The 12,786-nt window shown below is 31.1% G+C and overlaps 1 protein-coding gene across 12 annotated transcripts in view; it reads right to left on the reverse strand.

Annotated features, from left to right (window-relative positions):
* Window positions 1–12,786, reverse strand: part of LOC111060409 (macro domain-containing protein RSc0334) — a 45,086-nt gene that overhangs the window by 13,838 nt on the left and 18,462 nt on the right. For all 12 annotated transcript variants that reach the window (XM_039424720.1, XM_039424723.1, XM_039424722.1 and 9 more), the window contains one exon: window positions 11,823–11,926. In XM_039424720.1, the coding sequence (XP_039280654.1) occupies window positions 11,823–11,926 (104 nt within the window). The remainder of the gene's footprint in view (window positions 1–11,822; window positions 11,927–12,786) is intronic.

Consider the following 12,786-nt stretch of genomic DNA (forward strand, 5'->3'; position numbering starts at 1 on the left):
AATTGTAAACTTGTAGTTACAATGAATTTCTACAAGTTTACAGGTGATTTGCTTGTTACGAACAAGTGTTTCACTAAGATTTTCATTGAAGCCAACAATTTTTGTCGAAATTACTTGTTCGTGACTATGAAATTTCTACCGAAGTGGAAAGCTATGTAAAGGATTTACAGGTGATCATTAAAATGATTTTAAATATTCAATAAATATTTCTAATAATCAAAAATGCCCTATATTCCTCTATAATTCATTATTTTGGAAATATATGCATCAAGAAATTGAATTTAATAAATTTCCAAAATAGTTATTAATGTGTTACCTCATAGGTTATGTGTACTATAGTATATATACACAGTATATATAGTATACATAATATATAGTACATATACTATATATATACAGAGTACATATACTGTATAGGTTACAAATTCAGCAATAAATGAAGTAGACTGTACAAAAACATTATATTGATTTCAAATATTTTCAAAGTAATTATTGAAAAGTACAAGTAACCTTTATAAAGGATGAAAAAAGGAAATTATCATGAAAATAGGTTATGTTTACTATTGAAGTACTTGTAGACTTGTAAAATTGTAAACTTGTAAACTTGTATTTCATAATTTTTTGTGAAACGTGAGTACTTGTAAACTAGTAACTACAAGTACTTGTTCGTAACCATGGTTGGTAACAATACTTGTACCTTTGTGAAATAGGCCCCAGGTTGAATTAATATTAATTTTCAACTCAAGGCTTCAATCAAGATAGTTTCAATTTTAATTCTTTTCAAACTGAAAAAACGTGTTTAACACGTGACGAGTAGCTTATTGTATTTTGATAAACCCATGCCCTTTAATGCGGCATCCACATGTTGGCCCAATGACGACCAGCGCCAGTGTGTGGATAGGCGGTTTGCCAGCGCTGGACTAGATGTGGACTATGCTGGGCCAACAATTGGCTAACATGTGGATGCGGCATTAAGGCTGTGCAAAGGCTAAAAATAAACTTTCTACTGGTGATATTTTTCAAAGTTTTTCGATTTGTATAGCATCAGGCTATCAAAATGAAAAAGTTTTCTCAAGAAAACATTTTTTTTTGGAGATATGAGGGACTGAAATTTTAATTTTTGGGACAGAACATTTCAAATTCGGTACGATATAAATCCATGAGATTTAGAGGATGGATTCTTCATGGTATTGTTGATCTAGTAGAACAAAAATTTTCTGAAAATATCAATTTTTGGAAAAGTTTTTCAACTGACCAAAAATAACTCAACTTAAAGTTATTTTTGGTTATTTTTAGTAAATTGAATAACTATCTTAAAAATTGATAATTTCATAAAATTGTTGTTTTACTAGATCAACAATACCATGAAGTATCTATCCTCTGAATCTCATGGATTTATCTCTTAACGAATTTGAAATTTTCTGTCCCAAAAATTTAAACCTTAGGCGCTCATATCTCAAAAAGTAATGATCAGAAACAGAATGTTTTCCTGAGAAAACTTTTTCACTTTGATAGCTTGATGATATACAAATCGAAAAACTTTGAAAAATATCACCAGTAGAAAGTTCATTTTTAGCATTTGCACAGCCTTAATTGACCAGCGTTTGGTTGAACGAGCATGGACATATCATATTTATTTATTAATTACTTTTATTTTCACAAGAAAGCACTGAGTGGGAGAGAAAAACAGTCGACTTAAATTCATTACAAAACTTCTCGCTGATGACAGTGTATGTGCATGCACGTTCAACCGTTAGTGGCCAGCCTTAGAGTGATGAAAGATAAGACATTTTAATGTCTGATGCACATCTGTCTGACATATCCACATATCACAATTGCTCTCTTTCCATGTTCTAAATCTAACCAGATTTAGAGAAATTTACTGACCGAGCGAAGTGAGGTCTAAGATTCAAGTCGACGGTTTTGCATTATTATCTTTGTTTGTATTTTTGTTTATATTTATGTTCCGCATTTACAGCGAACGCAGCAATAGATTTTCATGAAATTTGACAGATATGTTCCTTTTTGAATTTCGCGTCGACGTATACATAGGGTTTTTTGAACTTTTGCATTTCAAGGATAATACAAAAGAAAAAGGAGTCTCCTTTGAATGTCAATATTACCGTAAAATCAGACTATAGAATTATTCATCATAAATCAGCTGTCTAGTGGACTATAAAACTACCCGTTCAAAAACATCGAACATCTTGGAAATGTATCTTTCCATCAACGTGTTAGTAGACAGTTGTCTACTAACTTTGTCTTTCCATAAGCTGTGGCCATGATTTTAGTTTGAAGTTTGGAGTTATTGGTAGAAAACATTTTTTTTACATTTTTCTTTTTTAATCTGATGATTAAAATTGCAAAAAATATTATTGAAAAGAAATTGATTTCTAAAATCATGAAAAGTGAGAAATGAAGTTTGTAGGAGATCAGCATTATGGTAGTTTATTTTATTAATTCCAACACACCGACTTTTCGCCAACACGACAACACAGAATGTTCCCTGATGGGTTGATTGGATTGGCGTATCGACGGCAGCCAGACCTGATAACAGCGCTCACACTCACATTCCGGGACGACACGTCACGGTACGATAGGACAGAAAGCTCTATGTTTATTTAGGATTTTTTCTAGACATCTTAAATTGATAAGTTATTATAATTTTTACAAGAAGCACTGAATGGGAGAGAAAAACAGTTGACTTAAATTTGTTGTCATTACAAAACTTATCGCTGATGACAGTGTATGTGCATGCACGTTCAACCGTTAGTGGCCAGCCTTAGAGTGATGAAAGATAAGACATTTTAATGTCTGATGTAGATCTGTCTGCCATATGCACATATCACAATTGCTCTCTCTTTCCATGGTCTAAATCTAACCAGATTTATAGAAATTTATTGACCGAGCGAAGTGAGGTCTAAGATTCAAGTCGACGGTTTTGCATTTCTCTTTATGTTTGTATTTTTGTTTATATTTATGATCCTCATTTACAGCGGAACGCAGCAATAGATTTTCATGAAATTTGACAGATATGTTCCTTTTTGAATTTCGCGTCGACGTATACATAGGGTTTTTTGAACTATTGCATTTTAAGGATAATACAAAAGTTAAAGGAGTCTCCTTTGAATGTCAATATTACCGTAAAATCAGACTATAGAATTATTCATCATAAATCAGCTGTCTAGTGGACTATAATACTACCCGTTCAAAAAGATCGAACATCTTGAAAATGTATCTTTCCATCAACGTTAGTAGACAGTTGTCTACTAACTTTGTCTTTCCATAAGCTGAGGCCATGATTGTAGTTTGGAGTTTGGAGTTATTGATAGAAAACATTTTTTTACATTTTTCTTTTTAATCTGATGATTAAAATTGCAAAAAATATTATTGAAAAGAAATTGATTTCTAAAATCATGAAAAGTGAGAAATTAAGTCTGTAGGACTTAATCAGCATTATGGTAGTTTATTTTTTTAATTCCAACACACCGATTTTTCGCCAACACGACAACACAGAATGTTCTCTGATGGGTTTATTGGATTGGCGTATCGACGGCAGCCAGACCTGATAACAGCGCTCACACTCACATTCCGGGACGACACGTCACGGTACGATAGGACAGAAAGCTCTATGTTTATTTAGGATTTTTTCTAGACATTTTAAATTGATAAATTATTTATTAATTTTTAAGAAAACATAACAACAGGTCAATGTAACTTACTGAGCGCGAGATTTACTGTTCACAGAACTACTAGTTTATTTATTTATAAAAACATGGAAGCATACATGATTTCTTCCAAAAATTGCTTCAATAACAACATATTACAATAATTCATTATACTGTACATAATAATTGATCAAGATATAATTTTTTTGTAATATTGTATTAGTGAGATTAGAAAAATAGTTGGAAAGGTTAAAATATCAATCTCACTTATAATTATTGTATAGTGTACTGCACAGGACAATAATCAAATACAACAGAATAATATCCTATTATATTAAGCAAGCAATTTCTGTATTTATATAACAGGTTATTTTTATATCTGGTTATTTATGTTTTACAGATCTCAAAAACGGCTCTAACGATTTTCACGAAATTTGGAACATAGTAGGTTTATGATATAAAGATTCGATTGCACTAGGTCTCATTCTTTGGAAAACTCGCTGAACGACATTAAAAGGATAATTCATCCATGGAAAACAGATGATAATTTCGTCGTCTCTCGATAACAGAAGATGCGTGTGCGTGAGTGGGAGAGAGACAGAACTATTTCCAGCTGCGTAATCATAATCAATCAGCGAGAAATTTTATCTAGCTAGACAATTTAACCGATTTGATCAACATAATCTGATTTGTTGACATGACATGATAATCCTCCTAAACTAGAGTATATCATAATTTTCAAAGTTGATCATTATTTGACAATTTCAAGTGATTAGTGAGTGTTATTTTGTTATTCAATTTGGTTTGTATATAATCTAAATTATATATTTTTTTGTTTTCAAATGTTTGAACAGAAAATTGAACCTGAACTCAAGTGTATGGAACATAACCTACTTTCTGGACTATTTATAGTGTATAAATCAAAATTCGGGAAAGAAACAGTTTTGGGCTGTGCCTGTTAGTACTTCCCCAATCATTTTAAATATTGTGTTCGGTCTATCAAAAGTCAATAAATAACGAGCGAAGCTCGGTGAACCGATATTATAATATAATAAAGGAAAGAATTGGCTTCTACACGTATGGGATAGGAAATTCACGAATGACGCTTAATCTCGTCTGAACTACTGAACTGATTAATTTGAAATTTTGCATATAGATTATTAATTTACTGATGATGGTTATAGGCCTATTTCAAATACTTTAAAATGTCAGTAGGTCAAGTTTGAGGTTGGTAAGCTTTTAATTAGACTCTTAAGGAGCACGGACTGCCTGCTGGCCAATAATAATTTCAGAATAAATTTTAGATTGATAATCTCATATTACGAGAAGATTGAATGAAAATCATAGGTGTTTTATCACAGTTAAAAGTGGATATCTCTCTAGCGCCAGATTTATCAATTTGTACCGTATCGATCGATTCTTTATTGATCCATACAATGAGTACATCATCAAAATGATAGAGAGAGAAAAAATAAGGTAACCTTGTGCTACTCCTCTCCCAAATTTGGATAAGGTTACACATAGTCCGAAATAGGTTGAGTCTTGTAGTTGTTCACTTAACAAATTTTCAGTCCTTAACCTTAAACAGTCCACAGTTAAAAGTGGATATCTCTCTAGCGCCAGATTTATCAATTTGCACCGTGTTTATTGATTCTTTTTTGATTTATAGAATAACTACATCATCAAAATGATAGAAAAAATAATAATAATAATAAATGAATTTATTACCAAATACAAAAAATATTTTTACAAACATAATATTCATTAAATTACAATAGTTTTTTGCGTGACTGGAAGAAGAAGCCTTGAGCTCCAGCCACGAGTTCTAATAATAAGAAATACATTTTTTAACTAATAACAGCAGTACAAATGATACAATTCTGTTGATATATGGTAAATAATCTATGGATGTTGAATTTTATCAATAATCAAGTACTTGATAAACAAAATATAGATACACAGAAAAATAATATAAAAATTGTCAAGTTCTAATAATTTTTACACAATTAATATTGCCAAAAATTGTTGATTTAGCCAACTCAATTCTCAATTTTAAAATAATAGTTCTGTTTTACCCAAGATCTTATCAATCTCAATTTGGTTTTTGTTATTTTATCCTTAATAAAGTCTTCCGGAATTTTATTTATTAGTTTATTACTCTGATATTCAAATTGGTGTTTACTAGATGTTAATGAAGTAAAGTTAATATTGAAAGCATTTACTACAGTTGGCCGTATATTATAAGGGATTGTGCGACGGGTAAATTGATGTGTATTTTTATTAATAAAAATAATTAAATTTGTCACATAAGTTTGACGTAACGTTGGTAGATCTATCTCTTCAAATATTAATCTGCTGGGATAGAGTCTGGGTCTTCCAAGCGCAGCTCTAATAATATGCTTTTGTATTATAAAAAGTTTTTTAAAATGAGTGTCATACGCTGCTCCCCATACTTCTATATTATAATGGAAAAGTGAATGAGCATAAGCATAGTAAATCGTTCTCAAAATATTCAAGTCTTTTAATTGGTTAATTCTGTAGAAAATTGTTATTAAATATTTCAGTTTGAAGCATAGATTCTGAATGTGAACGTCCCATTTAATATGCTGATCCACAGAAACACCTAAATATTTGATTGATTTAACTCTTTCTATTGTTGGACAAGTGCAGTTAACAGTGATGTTGTTATGACAGTGTATTATCAGCTCAAGCTCATCAGGAGGCTGACCACTTATGTTAGGGGAAAAAGATATGTATTTAGTTTTACTCGCATTTAGAGTTAAAATATGGCTGTTCAACCACGATTTAACTATTTCAAGACCACGATTAGCAGAGTTAAATGTTTCATTCCATGTTAAGCCTGAGAAGATTAGAGCAGTGTCATCGGCAAATGATAGTGTGACACCATTAGGAATATCAATTTTCAATAAGTCATTGACATAAATCAAAAAAAGTAGCGGCGATAGAACAGTTCCTTGTGGAAGTCCAAACTCTTTTATATTTTGAATGTCAGTTTTATCATTTATTGTTAAAATTTGGATTCGATCTGTCAAATAGCTTGCAAATATATCTTTTGTTATTCCTCTTATTCCACAACACTCTAGCTTATGAAAAAGGATAGAATGTGGTATAGAATCAAAGGCCTTTGCCAAGTCCAAAAATATAGCAAGTGTTTTTCTATTACTATCAAAACTTTTATTTATTAAATTTGTCAAGTGTAAGACAGCATCTTTGGTGGATTTACCTTCTTGAAAACCATACTGGTTACTCGAAATGAAATTGTTTTTTCTAAGAAAGTCCATCAATCTAACTTTTATAATTTTTTCCATAATTTTTGATAAATTGGTTAATAAGCTAATAGGTCTATAGTTTTGAGGATTTGCAAGGTCCTTGGATTTAGGTATTGGTTTTATTAAAGCTATCTTGAATTTCTTTGGAAAATATCCTAATAAAAAACACCTATTAAAAATGATTTCCAGAGGGGAAACAATGAATTTTGAGATTTTTTTTAAACATATTCCACTAATGTTATCCACACCCGGAGACGAGTTTGGTTTCAGCTCATGTATAAATTTATTTATTTCCGCAGTATCGGTTGGTTTTAGGAAGAAGCTATTCAAAGGTCTCCAGGAGGTAGACTCTGGGATTTCAATTCGATTATTCTGTATCAAATTATTAGCATAAGACTGGCCAACTGTTGCAAAGTGCTTATTTAATACATTAGCTTCAATTTTGGGTTGAAAATCCCTATTTTTGTTGTTTGTAATCTCCTTAATGCATTCCCATGTCTTCTTCATATTACCCTTATAAAATTGAAATTTTTCGTTGTAGTATTCTATTTTTGCATTTTTTATCACGTTGTTCAGAGTGTTTCTGTACCGTTTATATTCCTCCTTTAATCCATTATTGAATGGTTGCTTATTCAACTCTCTATGCATCTTGTCCCTTTTTCTAATAGAATTAATAATGCCTTGACTAATCCATTGTTTTAAGGGTCTCCTTTTATGTGGTATTTTAAGAGTTTTTGAATTTTTTCTTATGTGGTCCGTCAGAGTATTTACAAAATTATTAACCATATTATCAATGTTCTCTGAATTATTATCAAGTATATTATCCCATCTTTCATTCTCTAAGCATCGATAAAGATTCTCATAGTCGATTTTCATTCTAGTATTAGTCAATTCATTACTTTCAGGTTTTATTCTGCTATTATTTATATGCATGGTTGTGATAAAGTGGTCGGTAATATTTGATCGATTATAGTTGCTAATATATTATCAGGATTTATATTATTATTTTTGAGAAAAATATGGTCTATACATGTTTTTGTATTATATTGAACTCTTGTTGGTTTATTAATATGAGATTTGAATCCATTCAGATGAACAGCGCTTAAGTATTCGTTAGTGAGATGACTGTTTTCTAATAGATTCAAGTTCATATCGCCTACAATCAAAAATGTACTTCCATTATTGGTATTTTGCAGAAGCAAGTCAAAACTGTTAATAAAGTGAGTAATGTTCAGAGAAGGTGAGCGGTAAACAGATATCAGAGTATATTTCTTATCTTCAATTGTGAATGCGATTGAGAGAGAGTTGGCATTATCTATTTCCAGTTCTATTCTATCGAAATCTATGTCATTGTGGATGAATATACATATACCATCACTCTTAGTATACTTATTCTTTTTATAAATAGTTCGGTATCCCTCTATTAGAAAATGACACTGACAGTCTTCAGTTATCCATGTTTCGGATAAAACTATTACATTAAATCTTGTTTCACATTGATTCAAATAACATAAAAATTGATCAAAGTTTTTATTAATGCTTCTTATATTCATATGTAATAAGTTGACTAGATTCTCTGAACTATTGTTTAAATAATAATTAGGTTTGAAAGTAGCAATATCGTGTACTTCAAATGTATCATAGATGCCAAAATCGATTGTATCTTCAAAGTTAAATGGCATTTTTTTATGAATAAAAATTAAGAAAAAAGGAAGATAAATAAAGAAAAAAAACTAGCTGAAAAAGTCGAGTTTGAGCCTGCAAACCCCAGAAAACAACTAAATAAGTTCACTTCTCAATAAGTATTAAATGATGTCCAAAACCTCAATTCAAACAATTCTAAATTATTCCAAGTCTAAATTAAACAAACATATTCCGAATGAAAAAAGAAACATAAACAAAGAAAAATAATACCACCGTATGAGAACCACTACACCCTGAATCAATAATCTTCAATTGACTATTAAAAAAAATAAATAAAACTTAGTTTCAGAATAATAGTGTCATATAAAAAGAAAAGTATTACAGATTATAAATGTGACAGTACGCACTCTTGGAATACAAAAAATCTAAGTATAGGTATAAAAGAAAATAGAAAAGACAGAGACAAAATATTTAGATTTCCATCGTACAGTCCGTGATATTTTGATTTTTGCATTACTCAAAAGGTTCGAGATCTTCATCCTTGACTATTCTCTTAGCTGGCGAATCTTGTGTTTGACGCACGAGAATTTTCCCATCCTTGACCCATACAAACTTTAATTTGCCCCCCCTCTTCAGAATTTTGCCTTTCCTAGCAAGAGCTTATTTGCGGTTGTTAGGTGTTCATTTATATAAATGTTTCTACGAGGTAGGCCAGCGTTCAAGTCCGTGGTTACTAAATTTCTTTTTACTTTAGCTGCCATCAACCAATTTAATTTGGTTCTCCTTGTCGTGAATTTACAAATAATTGGTTGGATCTTACCTTTCGGAGTAGGAACTCGATGAGCAATAGATATATCATCGTCCTTAAACGGAACGTTGATGACCGCTGCAATGCACTTTATAATCTCGTACACATTTTCACCTTTCGTAGTCGGAATGCCAGCTATTTCCAAATTGTCAATTCGAGATCTTTGTTGCAGTTCTCTAATTTCCCTATGACACTCACGGTTTACCAGCTTCAAACGTTCGCATTCTTTTTTTAGATTAACATTATCAGTTTGTAGGCTTTTCATGGATTCCTTGATTTCATTCACAGAGGATGTAAGGGCGGACAGTTCTTCACTAAATACTGCAAACCGTTCATTGATGAATTCTTTCAAGGAGTCAACTAAACATTCATGATTTTTCTCCTGAACAGTATCAATATTATCACTAATTGAGGTGATACATTGATCACACTTCCACGAATTCTTGAGTTTCACATTCTTGTCAAGCTTACGAAAGTTTTTTAGTGATTTTATACGCGTACACCTTGGATGGTATTTATTTTCACATACGGTACACTCAATACATTCCTTCAAGTCGATTACAGTTTCACATTCGCTGCACTTGTTTGCCATAATTCACTGAATTATACTGTAACTATATAACTGAATTATAATTATTCAACTGTACGTAGAATATTAAAAAAAATATATATATATATATACGGTTTATAGGTTGGGCTTTGACGACCTTAATTATTGTTGTTAACTGGAGTCTACACGAACGGCTATCGAGCTGAAACGATTATCGGCATTGGAGATAAAGACATCCGTTCACTACGGCTGCTCGAGAAGAACTGAAAAATAACGTAACCTTGTGCTATTCCTCTCCCAAATTTAGATAAGGTTACACATAGTCCGAAATAGGTTAAGTCTTGTAGTTGTTCACTTAACAAATTTGCAGTCCTCAACCTTCTAGTCGTGACCCTATTTTTTTCTGACGTTAGTCGTGAACTGGGTCCCAGGGACCCACTTCTTTCATCTTGAATATTTCAATATATTTCAAGATATAATATTATTCTATGATTCTAACATGTCCAAGGGTTATTGATGAACGCATTTATTTATTTAAAAGGTTAGCAAAAAATACAAGAATCGGAAAAGAAAAAACAGGCTATTGCCTAAAACTTCTTCAGTTTCCTAATTTAGTTTTAAATTGTCCAAATATTATAGGTTATGTTCATTCAAATTTCTACACCAAATCACAATCTAAAATATAAATTAGAATAAAACAAACAATTTTAAATTTGGATGGATTAATAATAAAAGTTTCTTAAAAACATGAAACAAACTATAAATTCACAAAATAAAGAATAAAAACACTTAAATTTTGAGCTCGAAAATATCACATTCACCATAGCTATATAACAGCTGTAACACTGAGCACTTATGCAAAGCAGAAATCGATCTTTATTATAATAATGAAAATAAATTTGTGAAACCTTGCATTTTTAGGGTAGTGAAAAGTAACGTTTGGTTATTATTTTATATAAAGTGAACAAAAATTTATAGTAATGAATACTATGATGGATTTAACATGCAACACTACTAGAAAGATAGGGAAAAAATTGGAATGTCATAGTTCACTATTAGGGTAGTTTTCACCCTACTCTCAATTTCATGTTGCACAATCATTGCAAAACTTATGAAATTATAGTGATGAATACTAAATAAAACAAAATAAAACTTGTAGCACCCTTTATTTTTTAAAAAACTTAAAATAGTTGGTTAATAAATAAAGGGTGCTACAAGTTTTATTTTGTTTTATTAATTTAAAAGCAGCCCATTTCAATAAGTGTTTGATGAATACTATTATAAATCCTAAAACCTACATGAACATTAAAAATATATAAGGTCTCATAAAGTTCACTTTTAGGGGAGGTTTAGTATTCCTGGGATCACCTGAAGTTCATTGGTTTCACTATCATCCCACTCAGGATAAGAATACTTATCTTGAACTATGAATTTATTTTTATCATCACTAATGTCATTGAAATAGAGATCTAGAAGTCAATTTGTACATTCTTCGAAGTCTCTGTTCAAAATAAACATTGACTGCTTGAATCCAATCACTATTGCATAAAAATTTGCATTTGAAAAAAATGAAAAAAGTTACGTTAGTCGTGACCCTTGGGTCACTGGGACCCAGAAACGTCATTTCACGAAAACAACAAGTCACAGAGCACTAGAACTCTACATGAAGTTTAAGTGTCTACTGACATGAATTTACATGGGTCACAACAGACAGTAAAGCAAACGGAAGCAGAAATTATAGATAAAAAAAATTGCCCGGGTCCCTGGGACCCAGGGTCACGACTAGAAGGTTTATTTTTACAAAGATTGTTCATTTCAGTATTTCAATGCTTTCGATTAAATAATAAAGAAATATATCTTACCACAGATGCGAGTTTTTCCTTTGATAATATATCTAGACTAGTGTTGTAGCAGGATTCAAGCAGACTAGGTTTCTCTCCTACGGGTCCAACTGTATGTATAACATCTGTAAAGTACGTATTCAAATTAATAGCTGAATAGAATAGAATAGATTTTTATTCCTTTAAGCATAACTTCTATACAATCGGAAACGTCACATAGAATTACAATAGTAATACATCTAACAGACATTCAATAATAAAGACATAAAATGCAATTTGAATATTCAACTCATGAAAGTTTATATCACAGTTCACTTATATAAAATTTATTCTAAATGCATTCAAATTTAATCAGAAATAGCTACTAATAGATGCATCACTCATGTTTAGGAATTCAGTCAATGAGTAAAGCGGATTTTCTGTCAAAAGTGTTTTCATTTGATGTTTAAACTGAGCAACAGAAATTTATCTCCCGAAAAACGGAAGTTTATTGAATATTTTTACAGAAATTGCTCTTGAACTGATCTGAGTTCTTCTCAGCCTGGCAAAGGTACTTCAATGCAGAGTCTGTACCTAGAATTATGCTGGTGAAAATCCTCCCAACGTAGGAGAGAGTCAAAATTCATTTACATATCCATAGCTAGGAAAAATACAAATAAACTATAGTCATTATTTTCTGTTCAACAAAAATTGGCCTGTTCCAAGTAGTTTGCAATAAAAACAATTCTCATTGCCTTCTTTTGAAGAAGCAAGATTTTTTGTACATCAGTAGCACAACCCCACAATGATAAACCATATGAAAATGTACCTTGAAAGAAGGCAAAATAGGACATTTTAAGATAATTGAAATTGAAATTTATTTACAACACTGACATGTTTACAAATATGTATACAATGCAATTATTATAAAGAAACAGTATCATGATGGAAAAAAAGAAAAGAACTTCAGTTGCAGTTAACAACTGTGGTGAATGAAGTTCTACAC

The sequence above is a fragment of the Nilaparvata lugens genome, chromosome 3, assembly GCF_014356525.2.
Source record: "Nilaparvata lugens isolate BPH chromosome 3, ASM1435652v1, whole genome shotgun sequence".
In the NCBI taxonomy this organism is placed as follows: Eukaryota; Metazoa; Arthropoda; class Insecta; order Hemiptera; family Delphacidae; genus Nilaparvata; species Nilaparvata lugens.